This window comes from Bicyclus anynana, chromosome 2 (assembly GCF_947172395.1).
Source record: "Bicyclus anynana chromosome 2, ilBicAnyn1.1, whole genome shotgun sequence".
Lineage (NCBI taxonomy): Eukaryota > Metazoa > Arthropoda > Insecta > Lepidoptera > Nymphalidae > Bicyclus > Bicyclus anynana.
Window position 1 is genome coordinate 11,530,500 of NC_069084.1, and position 22,978 is coordinate 11,553,477.

The 22,978-nt window shown below is 33.9% G+C and overlaps 2 protein-coding genes and 2 non-coding genes across 4 annotated transcripts; 1 reads left to right on the forward strand and 3 right to left on the reverse strand.

Moving 5' to 3' along the window:
• Window positions 1-14,868: 14,868 nt before the first annotated feature.
• Trnav-aac (transfer RNA valine (anticodon AAC)) lies at window positions 14,869-14,941 on the reverse strand. Its single transcript has one exon. It is a non-coding gene; the product is annotated as a tRNA-Val (tRNA).
• Window positions 14,942-15,035: 94 nt separating this feature from the next.
• LOC128197997 (guanine nucleotide exchange factor MSS4 homolog) lies at window positions 15,036-18,520 on the reverse strand. The gene is made up of 2 exons (XM_024078573.2): window positions 17,523-18,520; window positions 15,036-16,946 (listed from the first exon to the last, which is right to left on the reverse strand). The coding sequence occupies exons 1-2, from the start codon at window positions 17,664-17,666 to the stop codon at window positions 16,710-16,712; spliced, it is 381 nt and encodes a 126-aa protein (XP_023934341.1). The 5' UTR covers window positions 17,667-18,520; the 3' UTR covers window positions 15,036-16,709.
• An 876-nt stretch (window positions 18,521-19,396) lies between these two features.
• LOC112043250 (three prime repair exonuclease 2-like) lies at window positions 19,397-21,107 on the forward strand. The gene has a single exon (XM_024078571.2). It carries the CDS (start codon window positions 19,646-19,648, stop codon window positions 20,459-20,461), a length of 816 nt encoding a protein of 271 aa, XP_023934339.1. The 5' UTR covers window positions 19,397-19,645; the 3' UTR covers window positions 20,462-21,107.
• Window positions 21,108-21,537: 430 nt separating this feature from the next.
• Window positions 21,538-22,853, reverse strand: LOC112043251 (uncharacterized). The gene is made up of 3 exons (XR_008251458.1): window positions 22,663-22,853; window positions 22,264-22,361; window positions 21,538-21,651 (listed from the first exon to the last, which is right to left on the reverse strand). It is a non-coding gene; the product is annotated as an uncharacterized LOC112043251 (transcript).
• Window positions 22,854-22,978: the final 125 nt, after the last annotated feature.

The following is a 22,978-nucleotide window of genomic DNA, read 5'->3' on the forward strand; positions in this document are numbered from 1 at the left end:
ACACAAGCTCTTAAATCCGTCGCATGAAGAATATACATTACTAGCTGACGCCGCGCGGTTTCACCCGCGTGGTTCCCGTTCCCGTAGGAATACGGGGATAAAATATTTTAGCCTATATCCTTCCTCAATAAATGGGCTATCTAACACTGAAAGAATTTTTCAAATCGGACCAGTAGTTCCTGAGATTAGCGCGATCAATCAAACAAACAAACAAACAAACAAACTCTTCAGCTTTATAATATTAAGTATAGATACATATTAAATACATTATACATATTCATCCGCCCTTTAATCCAGCCCTTACAGTAGTATCGCTGTAAAAATGGAGTAACTTCTCCCGTTTTCCCAACATTTCCCTTCACTGCTCTGCTCCTATTGGTCGTTGCGTGATGAAAATTATACTATAACCTGCCCAGGAGCATGGGCGTAGCGAGGCAGGAGGGGCAGCTGCCCCCCTCTAGATAAGCGGTCGCTCTATGGTGTTTCATACTAAATTTTAAGATATTCAAAGATTTAACTAACTTTGTTTCTTCGATACGAAAAAGTGACCTTATGTAGATGTTTCTGTTTTGGACGAAACTGAGGCTAAAACTGAAATTGGGTTTTGGTTTCGACCACAAAACTAGTTTCGGTCGGACAGTATCAATTTGTAATTAATACTTATTATTTTTTTTTTTATTCTTTACAAGTTAGCCCTTGCCTACAATCTCACCTGATGGTAAGTGATAATGCAGTCTAAGATGGAAGCGGACTAACTTGTTAGGAGGATGATGAAAATCCACACCCCTTTCGGTTTCTACACAGCATCGTACCGGAACGCTAAATCAATAATAATAAAAATAAAAAAAATAATTTAAGTATAGCTGACCCCTAGAGAGAAACCTGGCTACGTCCATGCCCAGGAGTATGCAGAATAATTGTGCCAAGTTTCGTTAAAATCCGTTGAGTAGTTTTTGTTTCTATAACGAACATACAGACAAAAATTTTACTGATTGCATTTATGGCATCAGTATCGACCACTAATAACCCCCTGATAGTTATTTTGGAAATATCTTTAATGTACAGAAATGACCTCTGTACAGATTTATTATAAGTATAGATATACAGGAAGAAAATTTTTTTAGTGCGGATATTTTTAAATTTTGTACATAAACAAAATTTAATGATCACGTATTTTTTCTTTTTTTTTTAACTCAAAAATAGCAAAATTATCGTTAGCTAAAGTTATTTACTTTTGAACAGAATTTTAGGGTCACCCTATTGTGCATTTATTTTATTTTCGTTTGATACCTAAAGGACGTCACCAGATCACTTTTAAGCTGAATATATCTTGTTTAGTAATAATATGTACATTATTTTGTTATTTTAGAGACATAAATTAAAAAAAAAATTACATTAAATGTATTGAACTGTTTGTAGATTTATATTCTATTAATGATACAGAACCACGAAAAAAAATATCCGCACTAAAGACCGAATCACCCTGTAGATGTGAATAAGCCCGATGTAGCCAAGTTCTTGTATTTTCGCACAAACATCTATTTCTCTAATTACATCAAATAGACCATTGCGTCTTATTTCGTAAATGAGACAATGAGCGGGGTTGCCTATTGAGACGTCGCTATTTCGCAACCTGTCAGACCATTTACAATACGGGCAACAAAAGACAATTTGTTAATAACATTATCTGTGAGGCTCATCTTGATATTCATTAATAATGCAACTGGTTCCGTACAATAAAACTCGTGCCTTCCGAACCCGTTAGAGTCTTTACAAATACTCTACTTTGATTGGTCAAAAGTGCTTGTAAATTGAATTTTGTTTTTCATTTTGAGGCCTACGGGGTTCGACCACCGCCTGTTGTCATATTCACTAGTCATTTATATGTTTGTATGAATAAGTATATCTTCTATCTATCTATCTAATTCTTGCTCTTCTTCTACTCACAGAATGTCAGACTGTCTGAGGGGTATTTGACTCAATCCCATATTATACAACAGAAATAAAGGTTATCTCATAGGTTAATAAAGGATCTTATATATCTACAAACATATAGACCTTTATAATGACCTGACCACCACCTCATCACCACCGTCTAAAAATACAAAACGGTCATTTTTTAAGTTATATATTATACAAAATGGTTTATAGCCATTATGTTAATACGTGAAGTGTTTCAATACCTAATTATGAAAATTTCATCCCTAGCGGGTTAAATTGAGGTTATTTTGTTTTTTTCTTGTTATATTCACAAAAATTGGTACATCGACTGGCATTAAAATGCAAAATATATTGTGTTTAAAAAGGGATGAAAGTTTACACTGCTTTTCTCGTGGACCAAGTCGCGGACATCAATAACTTCTAAGAAGATAAAGGCTGACTCCAGCTAAATTTCCGTGAAAAAGGACATTATTATTCAAAGATTTAATGTTATTTGAGATTTGTGTAGACACACACTGAATTGTATTACCAGTTTTCTTTTTAACCGACTTCAAAAAGGAAGGTTCTCAATTTGATCGGTATTTTTTATATATGTAAACCGATTACTCAAAGACGCCAGAACCGATTTCAAATTTGCCATCATGCCTTTGCCATCATGCCTTTGCCATCATGCCTTTGCCATCATGTCAAGATCTGATGATGGAATCCTGGAAAAATTGAGGGGAACTTTCAAATATTATATGGATCACAGGTATGTTTGTAATTTTTTTTCAATAATTACATTACAGTTTCTTAAAAAACTCGAAAAGAGAAAAATTTTAATTTTTTTATTAATCCATTAAAGGAAACGTTTACAAACACACAAATCCGTATACTTATCTATAATTTCGAGTGTGTAAAAAAATTCAATCACTTAAAAGTTAAAATGTAAACGGATCCCTAACATCGAAACATTGGAAGCTCTCAAAGCGCGTAACGACCATGTGAAAGAACGAGCCAACATATCGTTTGTAACAACGCCGTTTAATTATCAATTTTGGAAAATTAATTTGCCGCATTGAAACAGAGTCAAGGCTGTAAAGCTTTGTTTTTAAAACTCTGGGTTCACAGCAAAGACGTAATATGTGAAATAGATAGGATTATAGAACCAAGTGTAATAAAACCAATGGTTAATTAATGGCAATCGGTTACCTAATTATTATAATATTATGAAATTAAATGAGATAATTTTTCCCTTCTCTTTGACCAGTGCCTGTAGCCAAGTGGCAAGTCGATTCTCTTTCTACGATCGCAAGCGCTTCGAAAATTAAAATATGTATGGGAATGACATTTGCTATCGACAGGTCACGTGATCAAGTTATCGATCTGATCTGTCATTCCCATACATTTTTATAATTTTCGAAGCGTTAGCGTTTGTAGAAATACTCGTAGAATCGACGTGCCACGTGGCTACAGGCCCAGGTCATTAGTATGTTTATTGTTTGGCTATGGAGTATGGGGTCCTTGTATGCCAACTTTTTGGTATCAGGAGGGAAAATCATTTAGAAATATACGACTTCAGAAGGAAATGTGGCACTTTTCCATTAAAAAATCGTTTGCCGCACATAAAGTGCATATTGGGCTGCGGGCTCTACAGGGAAACTCAGATAGCTCTTGATCCAGTTCAGGAAACTTTTTCTTTGTACAAATCAGTTCCAATCTATATTATTAGTAACTAGCTTGCAGTAGCGAAGACTGATTTTTTTTTGTAGGTAATCCGTGCATGTGGTTGTTTAGTCTGAATGTGTTTTTGGCTGAGTACGTTAAATCATTTACGTCCGTAAATCTCGTGGATTTTAAAAGGTAACCTAACGGGTTACCTTTTAAATCGGTAATCAGGTATTAAGGAACCACCGCCCCTGCTAGCTTGTTATCGGCCTACCGGCAAAGATCGCCAAGCTATTCAGCGTGCCAATAGCTACATGCGTTCCTTTTGACTACATCGTCACCTATCGACTACTATGTTTGGACCCACGGAAATAGGTGAATATGACATCGCTGATTCCGGAGGGTGTGGGTTCGAATCCGGTCCGGAGCATGCACCTCCAACTTTTCAGTTGTGTGCAATTTAAGAAATTAATTACCAGATGTCTCAAACGGTGAAGGAAATCCTGGGAAAACTTGCATATACCAGAGAATTTTCTTAATTCTCTGCGTGTGTGAAGTCTGCCAAGCCGCATTGGGCCAGCATGGTGGACTATTGGCCTAACCCCTCTCATTCTGAGAGGAGACTAAAGCTCAGCAGTGGGCCGAATATGGGTTGATAACAACATTGTCTTATCATGGTCTATGCAGAGAAGTCATTTGTACGACTTAATAAGTTAATTGATACCTTTGTTACAGCAAACAGCATACTTTGTTACAGCATAGACGCTCAGTTAAACATCAACGTAAAGTAAGGAGGTACGTTCTAATGGTTGCTTTTATGATGTTTAAGTGATGTCTATGGCGAACATAAATCCAAATTAATATAATTATTATGCAATTTTTTATCTTTTGTACGTAGATATTTCTCCGTTAAATGGAAAAATTTGTATGCAAAAAATCCAGGTCAGCCTATTATTATTAAACACAAGATAATCATATAAGTTTTCGTAATTCACCAAACATCACAATCGTTTTAGCGTTCCAACAATAACTTTCAAATTCTTAATAAACAATCCTAAAGATTTCAGTTATTATACTATTAAATCGTAATTAAGTAAATTTTACTTGTTATGGTATTCATAGTTATGAACATTAATTTCGTTTATACTCTTTTTAATTATTATTTAACAACGACTTTTATTATAACTCACACAATTAACACAATGGACTATATTAGCTAACGCACACATGAAGCAGACTTTTATGTTCAAAAATATTTATCATTCTAGTTTAGTACTAAGCTTCTCGAAATTGCCTTTCATTAAGGTTCCTGGTCGCTAACTGTGGCCCTTAAAAATACTCAAAGTCACTCGGCGGGCGATGGAGCGAGCCATGCTTGGAGTTTCTCTGCGTGATTGAATCAGAAATGGGAAGATCCGGAGAAGAATCAAAGTCACTGACATAGGCGAGTCGCGAAGCTGAAGTGGCAATGAGGAGGGCACATAGTTCGAAGAGTCGATGGACGTTAGGGTCCCAATGTGCTGGAATGGCGACCCCACACCGAAAAACGCAGTGTTGGTCGACCGACTAGGTGAACCGACGTCATCAAGCGGGTTACAGGGAGCCGCTGGATGCTGGCGGTTCTAGATCGTTTTGTTTGGAAGTCCATGCAAGAGGCCTTTGTCCAGCAGTGGACGTCCATCGTCTGTTAATGATGATGATTATTAAGGTTCCTTAATCAATAAATAATCCTTATTAAACAATGTCATTATATCCCGCGGGAACCATGCAATTTTCCGGGATTAAAAGTATATGTTGTTGGTCTAGCCTTTACATAGACTATCCCAGACAAACAGAATGTCAGATAGAACAAGAATTTGAAAAAGAAATATTTTTTGTGTTTTGGTATCAGGTAAATAACTAAAAGCACTTGAGAAAACAGAGCTATCTTGATATCACATTACAGACATTTCAATTTTATTTACTCATCTATATATTGATGTGTGAACCAAACCCAAAAATTCAAGGTGGGCAAAGATATAAAATGGCGATAGTAGTCGCACGCACAATTCTTTTAAAAAGATTAGGTACGCTAATTGAAGCTAATATGATTGTACAAATTCTAACAAGCTTATCTTGTATGCGATTGTGTGTTTAAACATTGAATAGTGGTACCTAACTACAACACATAACAGTTTTCCGCACAACCGCACAATTTCCGGAATTTACAATAGTCCGAAAGCTTGCGAAGGCCAGACACACTTATTTTAAAAAGGCTAAAAGTTTGTCCAAATTATGGGGCGAACCCCATACTACCTTCCAAAACAGTCTTCGGACTGGTTTTAGAAGATTTCAAGGAAACCCTCACCCGTCCAGGTGTGAAGAGTTATCTGTAGGTATATTTTTTTCGGCATGATATGGGAAATCTTATACCCAATCGACAGTCACTTAGCGGAAACTTCGTAAGTCATAGTTAAAGATTTTTTTAATGAAAACTTTAAAAGTCTCTAGCGAAGGGTTGCCACGATGCTTAGGCCCTGACGATTAGATAAATGATTCCACATCATCCCGGAGGAGATATCATTACATACGTTTTACACTTCGACAATTGTTGAGTATCTGGTTATTAATGAAATGGATATTAATTGAATTTTTATATGACCCTTAAAACCTGTTCCTTCTAAAACTATCACGGTCCAAACTCCATAATTGGCTACCGTACTTACCTATACTGAGAGCTGTGTTAGCTCAGTGGAACTCTGCCTTCGATTCAAAGGGCGTAGGTTTGAATCCGGTTCAGGGTCCTTAAAACGCACATAACTGAAAGGTTGTATATGTGGACTTTTCAGTTATGTGCATATTAAGAAATCAAATATCATGTGTCTCAAACGTTGAAGGAAAAACATCGTGAGGAAACCTGTATTCCTAAGATTTTTTTTAATTCTCGACATATGTGAAGTCTGCGAATCCACATTGGACCAGCGTGGTGGATTAACCATACCGCCTCTCATACTGAGAGGAGACTCGTGCTCATCACTCCGCCGAATGTAGGTTGTTACTGATGATGATGATTTACCTATAGTAGAACCAAAGCTGACAAATTTCCAGCCTTACTAAAATGAGGTAGATCTGGGCATTATAGGTTCTCGGTCCACAATAACAACAAACCAAAAACTGAAAGTTGGCAGGTAGCTATGGGCGGAGGTGCTAAATTAGTTATTGTTGTTAGCACACACGCAATGTGTCCTGTAATCTTTGTAATTCTAAGGTTATGTCATTATAGTTTGACATAGACAATATAAAGTAGGTAGATAAAACTCCAAGCTTCAATACACATTATTGACTTTTATTAAACTTTCTTCGCTATTGGCATAACTCTGGCATAAAAATGGCACCTATAATACAGTCTTTCTTAATGAGTACTGTTTACCAACAAACAAATTAAAAATAAGGGTATAATACATCACTAGCCATTTCACACCTTATAATAATTATAATTAAATTGTTCATAAATTAATGAAAATAAATTTGATTAATAAGCTTTGAACAATTAGATATGGTTAATATATTTTATATAACATTTTATAAACAAACCATACATAATTTAAAATAAATAAGTTATGAAATGACATGCGTTTTCTACCTTCATTCCTAATTTCTTTGTTAGTATACAGTACTCATCAAGAAAGGCTTCACATAGATTTACGAGTCGGTATAGAGATTATTTTAAAGCACATTTGACATCAGTTTGATAGATAAGCAACTTTAATTCGTAGGTTCATTTGCTTATTCTGCCTTTGCTTATCTGGCTCCTGATCACGAGGTCTTAGGATCGATTCTTGGGTCGGGCTTTACAATATTGAACCTTTCTTTCTTTCAGTACAAAATCTTCAAGGCACTGGGATTTAACACCGCGAATTTTCAAACTTCCAACGATTTATTCGTAAAACATAATTAACATATTCTGTTTATCAATAATATTTTCACTAATAAAAGCGAGATTTTCACATGCTTACATGCGCAAATAAGAGAATGCGATAGATATTTTTTATAATATAATTTTCTGATACTGATTCTGGTCTCAAAAACAATCTCCCATGAACTTGGTTGAACAATAATAATAATAATCAATTAGCTACAAACAAACAAGTTGTCTGACTACGCAGATCATCCGCCATAATTACATAATTGTTATTTCTACTTAAATACCTTCACTTTCACTAGACTTAAAAAAATTCATATATTCATACATTGTCACTTTCTTGGACCTTTGTATTCAAATGATTTTTTGTATAGGTCGCGGCTCGTGGGGCGATCCCAAATTATTTTTCATCTCGCTTGTTTGGAATTAGTTATTTGTTATGCTAGGTAGCAAAATTGATTTTTACGGCGAACGCGCGAGCAAGCGAAGGATTCTAAGGTTGAACCACGAGCGAAGCGAGACGTGCGCAATCAATGATAATTTTATACTATAGATCGGTTACGTCCCTACAAAATCACCGCAAAAAGTGATCCGAATAATAGGCTACAAAACTGAAAGCACATAACATGCAAAATTTTGTATAGTTTTACACTTCCTGAACACATAACTCGACATTGTAGACGATTATTTCTTTTTTAAATGACGTTCGTTGTTGACCACAACTAACATTGAGATGAGGAAATTTCCTCTTTTGAGCGCCTCATTTTCAATAACATAACATAGTAATACATCTATTACTAAATATCACGTGTCTCAATCGGTGAAGGAAAACATCGTGAGGAAACCTGCATACCAGAGAATTATCCTAATTCTCTGCGTGTGTGAAGTCTGCCAATCCACATTGGGCCAGCGTGGTGGACTATTGGCCTTACCCCTCTCATTCTGAGAGGAGACTCGAGCTCAGCAGTGAGCCGAATATGGGTTGATGACGACGACGACATCTATAACAGTATTTAACAACATTGTGCGCAATACAATTTTTTTCATCTCACTATAGCGAGAAAAAGGCCTTGAATACCTCACGATGTTCAGGATTCTTTCTTTGAACGTCTAGACAAGTAACTAATACTTGCTATATCGGGTGGTGATCTAGCAAGAACTAGGGGGCTAAGCGATATGCATTGAGGACATAAAAGCTTTTTCAACAAAAGCCATCTATCCATTACGTCCTATTTCTTATTGAAATTTTTATTAGAAAATGATCTTTAACTTCAGTACCTAACAAACTTGTAAGGTCTTTTAAACAAAGGCTAACATTAGATTTGCGTGTCCAAATAGCCAGGTACCTATTGCTTGTAAACGAGTTAGTCTAGTTACGCCTTTGAACTGTTATCATTACTTACATATACAGGCGTGCTAACATTTTGCATAAAGCATAGAAGACACATATATGAACGTAGTCAAGCATATCAGTGAGCGTTTTAAAAAATAATAATAGCTCGTCGTTATCATCCCATATTCGGCTCACTGCTGAGCTCGAGTATCCTCTCAGAATGAGAGGGGTTAGGCCAATAGTCCACCACGCTGGCCCAATGCGGATTGGCAGACTTCACACACGCAGATCATTAAGAAAATTCTCTGATATGTAGGTTTCCTCTCGATGTTTTCCTTCACCATTTGAGACACGTGATATTTAATTTATTAAAATGCACACAACTGAAAAGTTGGAGGTGCATGCCCCGGACCGGATTAGAACCCACACCCTTCGGAATCAGAGGCAGAGGTTATATCCACTGGGCTATCAAGGCAATAATAGGTAGCACAAAATTTTATTCAAGTTACGTCACTATAAAAGTTAGGTACTTAATAATATTTTTACAGGATATTAAAGCTACTTCTTTACTACTTTTACCTAATTGGGTACAAATTAATGACAGATTAGGTGGTTTAGGTATATCATTAAATAAAACTAAAGTAAGCCTAAGTATACTAGGTGTTATTTCTGTCGTTTCATTGACCTATGACCCTCAAATTCTGCTAAAGAATCGTCAAACATATGATTCTAAAATGTATTCCTTTGACAAATGTAATGTTTTGTTGTGGTTTATATTAACTATTAGCACATGCATTAAGTATAATCGCGTTAAAAAGTACATATCTATAGGCATTAATATTATAAAGAGGTTAACTCTGTGGTATTTTCGAAGATAATCACTGGATCTTTATTCGGTTTTTTAACTAATTTAACTACTTACATTCGAAAATTTTAAAATTTTCTAGTATGCGTACTTACTAGAAAATTTCAAAATTTTCAAGGTTGCATAATCATAATTCATATTAATGATAGGTACATTAATATACAATTAAAAAGATTAGTATTAATCATTTTTATTCTAGGAACTAAGTACATAAACTAATAGAGTAAGACGGAGTAAGTACAAGAATAAAACTAAATAAGAACCAGAAGTCTACTCTCATCACTAGAAACATAATCTAATTTAACCATTAGTAGGGTAAACAAAATCTGACTTTCCAAATATGTAGATATGGTTAGATACTTCAATAAAATATAATTTTGATAAAGCTGCAATATTGGGCACCTAAGAAAAATATCTAAATTCGTAACTAGTAGCTAGAATACGAGTAACACAAGTGAAAATTTATGTTTTGTAATCGTCATATTACAAAACAAAAAGATTCATTACGACGCTAGATACATCCGACTGTACGGCTAACAAAATTATGATACATGCAAATCTTTTTATTTACGTATGCCGATTGTGATCTTAATAGTTTCAACAATACTTTTCCTTTTAATTCATTCAATTGCGCTTAATAATAATTAACTCATTACATTTTATTATAATAATTATCAGATAAACCACTTTTCCTCACAATTATACCAACTTTGGCCTAAGGTCATAATGTTACATCAACTTATAACCCTGACACGGTGGTCACTATTTTTCATAAAATTGATATTTTATCCTAAGAACCGATAAATTAAATGAACTATAGTGATAGATCTTATTTAAAAACATATTGTTTTTTATTTAACAAGAGACATGAATGTTTGGGAACTTTTTTATCATTCGGCAGTTTCCAGAAAATGGAGTAGTTAGTAAACCAAAGACTCAATGAAGACTTTTTTTGTGAGTCTTTTGACTAAACTACGAGCTAATGTGTTTTTAAAGAATATTTGCCATAATCTTTTTAATTATGGCCAATATAGTCCCATTTAAAATCTGCAGTAAAATTCAGACTTAGGTATATCATGGACAATAATGATGACTGTATTGTCATTATTAACAAACTCTTTTAACGGCCCACTAGAGCCAGACCTCCCTTCTTAGATGAAAGGGGATATGGAGCTTAGACCCACCACGCTGCTCCAGTGCAGGTTGGTGGGCATTACCAGATAATGATACATTACTGAGCTTTTCTTTTCGAGACTCTTTTACCGAAGAAATATTTTCAGGAAAGTTAAGCTCTGGAAATTAAAAAAAAAACAAATTATTTACATCATTGCCCGACCCAAAAATTGACCTCAGGACCTCGTGATCCAAAACCACATAGGCTAACCACCACCAGTCTGGCCCACCGAAGTGCAAAACCAACGACAACAAAAAAAAATACGGGCTTGGAGTACCCTAATGAAATTGTAGGCTTCATCGGTTATTTTAAAGGAACTTCAAAGAAAATCAATATTAATATTACATTTATTTTGAAATCGCGTTGACATGTCGATTTAGGTCTTCGAGATTGATGTACTAACATTACGAGTGACCTAAGATTATTTAGCTCATTGTTGACCGTCTACCTAATAGCCTATTTCGCAAGAGGTAAGTAAGTGCACTAAGTACTAATACTAGGTTAGTCTCAGTGCAGTCTAATCTATATCGTCTGAGGAAATCGCAGTCTTTCTTTTTTTTTAAATCGAAGCAAGTGTGTTTGTTTTAATATGTATTTATTTACCTATGGTTTTTCGGTACTTCTCCGGTTGTTTGCTATTTTAAGGCGTTTTTTACGACGTAATTTAGATAGGTATCACATAGACATAGGCATCTTACATGGACCTCCAAGCACAACGGTCTCGAGCCGCCGGCATCCAGATTCCAGCGGCTCGCTGCAACCTGCTTGATATCCTCGGTTCACTTAGTGTGCTTTCCGGTGCGTGGTCGCCATTCCAGCACCTTGGGACCCCAACGTCCATTTGAGCCTTCTAAGGCTCAAAGTCACTCAGCGGGCGATGGAGCGAGCTATGCTTGAAGATTCTCTGCGTGATCGAATCAGAAATGAGGAGATCTGCAGACGAACCAAAGTCACTGACGTAGCTCAGCGAGTCGCGAAGCTGAAGTTTTAATGGGCAGGCCACATAGTTCGAAGAGCATAGGGATGTATATGGGCAGTGAAAATATCGAAAAAAGTTTATTAACTATAAAGGCGGAATTATATTTGTCTGACGTGTAGTGTCATGAGTCATGACGCATCAGAACAGAATATGTATCATACATTGTGTTTGCCAATGTTTACACTTATGTGGTGAGACATGTCGTGATGGCTTCTGATGTGTCGCACGACACGACACGACACGTTTTTTTTCACTGGTGACTTTTGCGCGCTTATGCCTAGTTCGGACTACTTTAGTATTTTAGTCGAGTACGAACAATTTTTGGATTTACAGCCCAAAAATCGTTCATACTCGACTAAAATACTAAAGTAGTCCGAACTAGGCATTAAGACAGTGCTGTATAGTTACTTGTCGTCTGTGGTCCACGTTACGTAGTCTTATAAACTACAATGGACTACTTACTACACCTACTTATTCGAATACAAAATTAAAGCAAAATTAACTGAAAGTAGGTAGGTACCTGGAGACGAACAATCTACGAATTTACTACCTAATCTAATAGTCCGTAATTAACAATTTGTGGCCATAAATTATTCACAACGCGATTTAATTTGCATCTTTTGTTATTTAGAAATGCGTAAACAAATGCTAATGAAATTAACCGAAGTATAATAAAAACAGTTTTTACTTTCGTTTGATGTTTTATTATAGGCCCTTAAAGCAGAGTAATTATGTAAACATTCGAAGATGCCATGCATTTGTCGATATGTTACGAGTACAGCCTATTTTACCCACTACAACCCCTGCCCCCCTAGCCAAGTGGCATGTCGATTTTCTTTCTACAATCGTTAACGCTTTGAAAAGTAGAAAAATGTATGGAAATGACAGATCTTGATCACGTGACGTGACGTGTCGGTAGCAAATGTCACTCCCATACATCTTTCTAGTCTTCGTAGCGTTAGCGATCGTAGAAAGATAATCGACATGCTACTTGGCTAGGGGGCCTACATTCTTTAAAGTTACAGCGAAGTGACATCGCTCGTTTCCATCACAACGAGTATAAACTAGCGGAATCACACCCCAGGACCAGCAGGCTGATTCACTAATTTTGACGTATGTTAGTTGAAATCACAGATTAAAGAATAATAGGCAGATAGAGATGACGGTGTCGTAGCCATTCCAATTACATAATTAAAAACAAAATCCAAATACAAAATTCAAAAACGAATACATTGTCGAGTCAGTATGTCACGAAGCGTCGTATGTTTTTAAATATTTTAAAAACTGCACACAAAAACTAAAGAAATAAGATAGAGTATTTTTTATTGGTATTTGATTATTGATTAAGTATTATATTAATTTACGATATTGTTTTTATTGCTAGCTCTTGGATAAGCATTTTGATTCTGTGCTCTAAGCAGTGGACCAACTAGGCTTCCTTAATAAAAAAGCTTTAGAGTTTTAGAATTTTTAGATAATCAAATACACTTTTATGAAATTAAAACCAGTCCATTGTTAATCCCACAGTTCTCGCTACATGCTTTTTTTTTGCATTAAAATAAGTAGCCCACATGCAAAATATTATTATCATGAATAACTATTATATAATAATACAATATTCGTCTTCCTCACTTAACACTACTGAACCAATTCACATAACCGTTTGCTCGAACTTGACCGGATTTTCGTAGGTACTTGTAAAAGACTGCATAAATTGTGCAGACAAAAGAATAAACGAAATTTAAATTATGTTCAGTATATTATGTAATCTGCAAACTGTAAATTGCTTTGTCGGTCCAGTTATAGTCTATATTGTTGTGAGTTACGAGGTCCTGGGTTCGAATCTTTTTTACTTTCTTCTCAGGAATTTTTAGTTAAATTCTTAGCCTTGAGAAGTTGGTGGTGTTACTCCCTCGTGCACTCAATCAACCTGTGAAAGTCTCTTCAAAATCGGTTCAGCCGCTCCAGAAAACAGCCCACATAAAAATACAAATAAAGCTTGATTATGTATTGGTATAGTGAAAATAACTATATATAAACACTTGATAAAACATAGTTATTTTGAAATCACAGACATACACTATTATACATACAGTATTTTATTGTACTAGATAGGCACTTACCTACAACAGTTAGCTAATAGGAAGTTAAAATGAAATGCATTATTTGTGGTGGAATTTAAAATGTGCGAAAAGTTAAAAGAATAGTAAAAGTTCAAACTACTCGTAACATACTTATCTATAGTTAGCTCTCTATAAAGAAATGCCATAACATTTCCATACAAATTGGTCACGCAGACTGACCTCACGACGGAGAAATGCTATGATTGCTCTTCGGAGATGAATCAATAAACAATTTCGATTGAAGTTACCGATAGTTGGTAGCTACTTTGAATTTCTCGAAGAAAATTATTGACGACGGAGAGGCATAGGTACCTACCCATTGAACTTTTACAAGGAATTTAGTAAAAATGTTATATTTAGTAAAGGTATAAAGGGTTAAGGCACGACTGTTCGTCTTTGAAGATGTTATTACAAAAATTACTTGACCTTTTTTTTTATGTATGTACTAGCCGAACCGACAAACGTTCTGTTTATACGTACGTAAATATATTTCTGCTCAATTACCTACCTACCTCCTCTTACTTGCAGTGAAAGTCCCTTTAAAATCGGTTCAGCCGTTCAAGTCCTAGTTGAGAAAACACAGAACTTACGTATTTTGAAATACCAGAACGACTTTCTTTTATATCATCTTAGGTGTAATCTCTCTAATTAAACTAACCAATATTTAATTTAATTAAACAAAATGAAAAGAAGTTACTTTGCCAAACAGATCTAGTACAACGCCATCTAACAGAAAACCAATGTACTAAATCTAATACTAACTACCGCCTAAAATAGATGGCGCTATGAGTATCGTTCTGAAAATTTTTAATTAAATAAGTAATACAGATTAAGGTCATAGGAATAGAAAAAACTACTCCAATATTATAAAAGATAGGTCCTTAACCAAAACAAAAAAAAAATTATGTTTCCGCCCGGGATCGAACCGGGGGCCTTCTGCGTGTTAGGCAGATGTGATAACCGCTACACCACGGAAACTTAATATTAAACAGTCAAATATCAGTAGGTACTTACCAATAGCAATAAATATACTAGGTTATTCTATAAATCATAAAATTCAAAAATCAAGAAATACAGAAAAAAATATTTATTTTCAAAAATAAAAATACATTCTTTTAGAATGTTTTTAAAATATAGCATACATACAAATACAACATTGTTCATTTAATTATTATTACTACTGACTTTACAACTAAAAAGTTTTAAAAAGCTATAGACAATTCCGAAAATACTGCTCATGACCATGTAAGCATTTTCTTTTATAAAATGACAACTTACTTACTGTAGTTTTTCAGATTAAAATAATGTTGGAATGTCATTATTATGTATATACCTTTACTGTAAGGTAATTTAAGAAATAATATATTATTTCATTAGATACCCCTTAACACAGAGACATTGAGTTTTAATTAAATAATTTGTAGTACCTGTACTACCACAGTGCAAAATCTTAAAATCAAGTACATACTGCTGGATCACATCTTGGTCATACAATGCAATACAACTTAATTTTAAACAGTGATTAAGAGAAAAAAAATATGATAACAGAAAAAATATTATAAGGCTGTGATTTTCAGTTAAGAACAACATATTACTAAGCCCACAAATTCTGATTGGAACAATATAAACGATCACTTACTCTATTAATATGAACTATGGTCACTCTTTTAAATCAATATAATATACCATTCTGACTGTCTCTAGTACATAAATGTTTCTATTTCAGTGTTCTGGTGGTTAGCTAGTTGTGCTATAGATAGTCTCCTAAGAACTGAGGTTTGTGGCTCAGAGAGCATTAAAGCTATTAGTCCTGTGCCTGATAAGTCAGTCAGCTATCTGGACTATGATAGTAGCAGATTAGAAATGACCTTCACCCATCTGCTTAATGGATGAAATGTTTCATATCAAAATAAGGATGTTTAAAAATATATTGTGAATAGTTAGGTGATATAAAACATTTTCATCCATTAAACTGATGGGTGAAGGTCGTTTCTAATACAGATTTTAGACTATGAGAAAGAATAGGCACACACACACACACACTTGTGTACAAAAATCACGACAGGCATGCAAACTTTTGATCTTTTGACTTTTTTAAACCATTTCTAGTTATCAGGCCCAGTTATGTATTGGTATCTAATTTAAGAGATTACAATTCCTAAATTGACTTGGTCTGGTCTAGGGTAGGCCTTAGCTGTGGGTAATTAACAAGTTTTCAACATTATAATGTCAAGTGATGTAACATGACTAAGAGTTGAGATTCCCTTGAAAATGCAACCACCTTAATTGCTTTTTACAAAGAAAACAGCACATCAGGACATATAGCAATCAAATGCCAAGTTATAATTAAACATAAACGTATAAAAGATAAAACAAAAATTTGCCAACAACATTGACCTCTAATAATAAAAGGATGCACAATCATGTAGAAAATTTCACTTAAAACTGGCCAATGTTGCTTTGACAGTATTAGAATTATTGGAAAAGAAAATTATATCTATATAAAATATAGTCCAATATTCAATAAAATCCTAAATTCAGAGCAAATTCGACCTTAAGGATCGAGTTTATAGTTGAATTTGCAAATGCAATCACTTGAATTGAGTGTCAAGAAGTTGTGTTTGGCACTAATTGAGTCGGGGATATTTTTTGGTCGCTGATTGTGCATCCACTTTTTAATAGGAGATTGATGGCCAATAATGATATATAGCTGATATCAGTTATTCTGTGAAGCAGCTTCTTAATTCTAAGCATGTTCTATCCTAGACAATGCAACATAACTATGTTTGCTGTTCATATCATAATATCCAACAGGCCCTGCATCACAATCCGCACAGCTGAGATATTTGTAACAGTCTACTGTGTGTGTAAAACCTATATTGTCAAAAGTGAACATGTTTTCCACATGATAGAATTGGTTGACTTTTTCATTCTGTATTTCTCCTTCCTTTCTAGTGTCCTGCTGCATCAGTGGTAGCTCTTTCTGAAATTAAAAATAAATTATTACTTGTCTATGGTACTTCGAAGAAAAAGGATATTTTATAGTCTGTAATCTCTTTCTCTCTCTCTCTCTCTCTCTAATTTTAGACTCTATTCCCTATTTTATAAGGCGGTCCGGCCAAATAGTGATGTTAAAATGCTGATAATATTAAATATCAGACTTTCAGTTTCTATTTTTACTCACTACCACTTCCCAACTAATTGAAATTGCTCACTAAGAATATTAATATATTATAAGAAACACACAATATTAAATTAGAAAGTCCAAATACTTTTGTACAATCCTATTGTTTAATTGCCTGAATAAGCTAAGACTTGAGATCAAGGGTGTAGTGTTAATGAATTCCATACCTTACACCCATGATTCATCATTCCATGTCTTGAGGGACTTGTCTCATATGGAATGAAAAATCCAGGAAATTGAATATTTGTATCAAATTGAGTGCTTTAAATACCATCTAAATATCTTAGAATAAATATTAAATGAAAATGTTAGAGTCAGATTATACTTTAGAGAAAGTGGTGAGGTTTTGTTAGCCAAGTTTATAATTTCATTTACCTCTTGCAAGATGTATTTTCCCAACTTTTTGTCCAATATTTTAGATCCACAGTATTTGCATTTCACTACTAACTTATTGAGCCCGTTCTCAACGAGGTCGTTTGGTGAATCACCAGTGTTTGTGGTAATTTCAGCTTCAGACATATTATCAGATTATAGCAAACTTTTTGAGAGGAAAAAACGCCGAGTACAGGCCCTATGGGTTTTAGAATCTATATCAAAATCTGGGGATGGCTAAATAAAGGTGTCCTCTCGTTGCCGGTTCGATTTATTTAGTAATACTGATAAATTGATAATTATTACACATTTACAATCACAGGCCCGAAAAAAATTCAAAATAATGCTATGTGTAATAATTAACTATTAAAATATATATTAATGACCCCACCAAATGTTTATTTGATTTTTTTGGATATTATTTTTATTTTCTTGGTTTTTGCCACACACAGACTAACCAACTCCAACAGACCACAGTTGACATTTGACACCACAGACGACAAATGAAGTTAGACACATAACAGCCCACAACTCCACCAATTACTTTACTCCACAGATTACTACAAATTAGTAAAGATTAAAGAAAGTGTTTATTAAAATTAGTAAGGTAAAGATTCCCCATATTATACGACTCGTTGGTTATGATAATTGGATGTTGCTCTGTAGTGTGTGGTCCTTTTCATGAAAGAAGTCCCGCGGCTAAAACCTGAACTAAAATTGGCAGCGCCCGTATAATAAATGACCACCATTACCAAATGACAATTAGCGCCGCGTCTGGGGGACAACTTACATGAAAAGGGCTCTATTCAAGCGATGTGGAAAAATTTTAATAAAAAAATACAACCGACTTCAAAATCTAAAAACGTACCCACTAAACTAAAAAGCGAAAAATAACATCATAATATGTTCTACCTGCTGATCAGTATGAAGGCGGTGCTAAGCCGGTGATGTATTAATTTAAGCCATTTCTGACAAGACCACATGAAACAACACTATCTGCAAAATCTAAATCTATAAGATATTCTCACATGGCTTGAATTAATACATCACCGGTATTTTTAGTAGGCATTTTTAGTGTAAATTTTCATCTCAAACGAATACATCAGACCCCTAATGACAGTCACAACCCATCTTGGTACAAAATTCTCAGCAATACAAATTAATCAAGCCCAAGCACATGGTAGCTACCGTAAACCGTTAAGGGGTTCCCTTAATTGACCTTGGTCTTCATCATCAGACCCCTAATAACAGACACAACTCATCTAGGTAGAAAGTTCTCAGCAATACGAATTAATTAAGGCCAAACACAAGGTAGTTACTGTAAACTGTTAAGGAGTTCCCTTAATTGTCCTTGGTCTTAATCACCAAAACCCTAAATGACAGTCACAACCTATCTATGTGGAAAGTTCTCATCAATACAAATTAATCAAGCCCAAACACAAGGTAACTGCTGTAAATCGCCGAGGAGTTCCATCGTCTGTTTTATGGCTCCATCATCAGATTGATTTTAAACTTTCATGAAATTGTAGTGCTTAAAAGTATTAAATGGAAAAGTTTATGAACACACTAGACACCTATATACTTTTCGAAAGTTCCCCTCAATTTCTCCAGGATTCCATCATCAGATCATGATGGCAATGGGACCAAATGGGGACTATACCGTTTCAAACAAAAAAAGAATTTTTGAAATCGGTCCAGGCGTCTTTGAGTAATAGGTGTACATACATAAAAAAAAAAAAAAATACCGACCGAATTTAGAACCTCCTCCTTTTTGAAGTCGGTTAAAAAAACTACACAATATGTCAAGTATCAACATTTGTCAATTTATTTGACATTGAAGTCCACGTGCGATTGTCAAATCAAAAGCTGTCACTGTTAGCATTCTTATTTCATTTGACGTTCGTGTCTGGAGATGTTTCTGATTGTATTGTATACAAAATAAAATTTTAAAATTAACAATGGCATTAAATTAAGTTAATGCTTGCTTTATTGATTCATTGAACAAATAATATAGTTTTTATTCTGTACAGTGTTCCATCCTTTTAAGTATTATGTACTTACTTAGTTTTATTATAAAAAAAAACGTGTAACTTGTAGCCAGCCACGCCTTACATAACTCAAACACGATGACTATCATACAAACGTTTGTGTTTTTCGATTTAGAAACGACAGGAATACCAGCAAAGACTGCAAAAGTTACTGAAATAACGCTGATATCGGTTTCTCGCAGCGACATAGAACAGACGGACAGCGGGAAATTACCTGCAGTAAACAAATTGTCGCTTCTATGTAATCCAAAGAAAAATATACAGACAACGGCTGCCAAGTTGACAGGGTTGACGAACCAGTTTTTAAAAAATCAACCTATTTTTAAAGACAATATAAAGTGTATAAATGCGTTTCTGGATAAGCCCAAGCCAGTATGCCTTGTAGCCCACAATGGAGATAGGTTTGATTTTAAAATATTACAATCAGAATACTTGACTGCAAATGAATATCTACCTAATGATTTAATGTGTTTAGACACTTTAAACGCTTTTAGAAACATACTGAAGGATCCAAAATATAACTATACTAATGCAGTACATAATTCTATAAGCTCTTTAGATGAGAGTGATAGAGTCTCCAATGGTGAAGAATGGCAAGATCTAAGTGTAGAGGAAATTCAAGAGATTGATGAATTGTGTGAACGATTAATGAGTACTCCAAATAAAGTTGCAAAAAAAACTGAAAATCATACTCCAAAGACTACCAATACCAATATGGAGAGTGCTCCAAAAGTTAACTATAAATTATGCACTGTTTATGAACAATTGCTAAATAAAAAAGTAAAAGAATGCCATAGAGCTGAGGCAGATTGCATTATGCTATTAGAATGTGCTATTGCAACAAAACGTGATTTTTTGAATTATGCTGACGATAAATGTAAATCTATAGGCTAGATATTTTTTTAAAGAGTTTTTCTATTCATTAGATAAAAAAATTAAAATCATGAAACTAAATTTATTATTATTAAGAAATACTGAGATAGTGTTGTAAAAGTATTTAAATTTTATTCACTAGATTATATCTATCTATTTATCTCTATAATCTACTTAAACTTGTGCTTTTTTGACTGTGTTTGTTTCTTCTAAATCTGTATTGAACATAAAACAAAAACATATAAATGAAACATGAAAATTTAGTAAATGTGACCATTTTTAGTAGTTACTGCTAGTGTGAATTGACTACTTATAATATATTACTATATTATGAGTATGTGCTATTGAATCAGCATTTATTATAGTAATGGTTATACCTACAGTACTGTTGTAGTAATTAAGCAATTTTTACTTTTTGTGAAGATACTCGTAGGTTTTAAATGTGACATTAATAACTATTACTTTACAAAGTATGTTTTTGTATTTAATTATTTAAAGCATGTTAATCTTTTATATCTTGATAATATTTTACATTTTTGTATTAATTTATAGGTAATGAATCTATGATTTTAATTATGAATGTCTTCTTATAATTAAAGATATTTTTATTAATTTTTATATTAGATTGAAATAAAAGAATTATTATAATCATGCTTACCACTTGTTATATTTAAATTTGTTTTTTTTTTCTACTTTGAAGCGTTGTTAATTTATAGTCTTTACAGTTAAATACCATATTTTTGTAACAAAATATTAAAAATATTCAGGATGTCCCATAAATATTACCGCATACTATACAAGGCAATAGTAAATTACTGCAATATATGCTAGCCAAAGTTTTCAAGTTACATTGATTTTTGTAAAAATACAAAAAACTCGTATCTTCAGTGTTGAGCCATGTGCTGAAAAATTATTCAAGTAAGTATTTTAATTTTTTCTCAATTTCAAGCTTAAAATATTTTTTTTAGTAACATCAAATAGATAATTTTTTAGAAAAGCAATAAAATAAAAAGTGGCTTTTTGCCATTTCTGGCCAGATTCACCTTACTTTTGGCTCTCATTGTGCGCCAGTTGTGGCCATTAGAATAAAACACAAGTAAGATTAAAATAATATAATTTTTAGGGTAGTAAACTACAAAGTTTTTTTTTTTACTTCATCAATATTGTTTTGTTTTAGAAACGTGCCTATTTTCTCCGGAGACATTCTAAATCTGAAAATAATCAGGACATATCAAAATCTATATATACTTATAAAAAAATCTGTAGAAGTCAAATTTCTGTACAAAAAGAAGTGAACTAATAATTTAGATTTTTGTTAATTTTTGGTTTCTCTGTTTGTCTGTTTGTACAGGCTATTCTCTGATATGTCTGGACCGATTTAAATTTAATTTTGTATGGTTGTAGCTTATATCATTGGTCTACATGTAGGATACTTTTGATCCCTATAAATTAAAGACTTGCTGTGGGATAGATAAAAAACTGTAATTAATTAAATAGCTCTAATAGCTTAGAAGTTAAAACATTGTAGTATTTCAATGGCGCCTCTCTATAGTGTGAGAGTTTCCATATTTCCTCACGAAAAAAAAAAACAAACATTTCATATGGGGTGCATGCTACTGACTTTACGGAGTTATTTGCATTTTATTTTGAAATCGTCATCTAAAACCGAATAAAAAAATTTTTGCTTTGAACCTTGTAATTTTCTGGGATAAAAAGTATCCTATGATTTGCTCCAAGGTCCAATTTCTCTATACCAAATTTCATCCAAATCGGTTAAGCGTTAAGGCAATGAAAGATAACGACAAACAAACAGACAGACTTACATTCCATTTATCTTGGGCAATCTCTCCCACATCTGAAACCTGATCCTCTTGAAGCTGTGTATCTCTCGCTCATGTGGTAACACCCTCTTTTCTTGGTACTAAAAACATTTTACAATCCGCAACCTTATTTTTATATTTAAAAATATATTACCTCCATTTTGTTTTAAATTTGCCGGTCGATATTACTCTCTATACTGTCATTAGCCAAACCCTGAGGCCAAACCTATAAACTCTACTTGATCGATAATTTGCTATTCCGGCTGAAGAATCGTCTCTATTTGGTTATTGTTTATAAAATAAATTGATTGAATCTATGTAAGTACATAAAAATATAAGCAACTTCGTCTTTTAGTAAACTAAAAGTTGTTGACCGTTTACAAGCAAGTCAACTACACAAACCTGCATTTTTAGAGAGCTCTTTACCTAACGAAAACGATTTCAATTTTTAACAATGAAACATATTAATTTACTCTTTGAATGAAACATCGATTCTATAAAAAAATATACAGTTTGTAACTTTGTATTAGGATCGCTGATCAATAACTTTGACAGAAGGATGTGACCAATAATACATTGTAATCTTTGGGTGTGACTTGTGAGCAAGGAACATATTTACTCAGGAGAAGAATACCAACCTCATACAAAAAAAGTGGCACCAAAATTACCGCCATCTGTGGAATGCCCCCATTGAAACAATTTGCCAACGCGGGAAATT

What these genes read in the sequence shown, in the direction of transcription:
- LOC128197997 (XM_024078573.2), bottom strand. Translation starts at nt 17,666, where the DNA reads ATGTCTGAAGCTGAAATTACCACAAACACTGGTGATTCACCAAACGAC. An exon ending in GAAAATACATCTTGCAAGAG is followed by an intron (nt 16,947 to 17,522) that starts GTAAATGAAATT and finishes TTTTAATTTCAG; the next exon opens with AAAGAGCTACCACTGATGCA.
- LOC112043250 (XM_024078571.2), top strand. Translation starts at nt 19,646, where the DNA reads ATGACTATCATACAAACGTTTGTGTTTTTCGATTTAGAAACGACAGGA.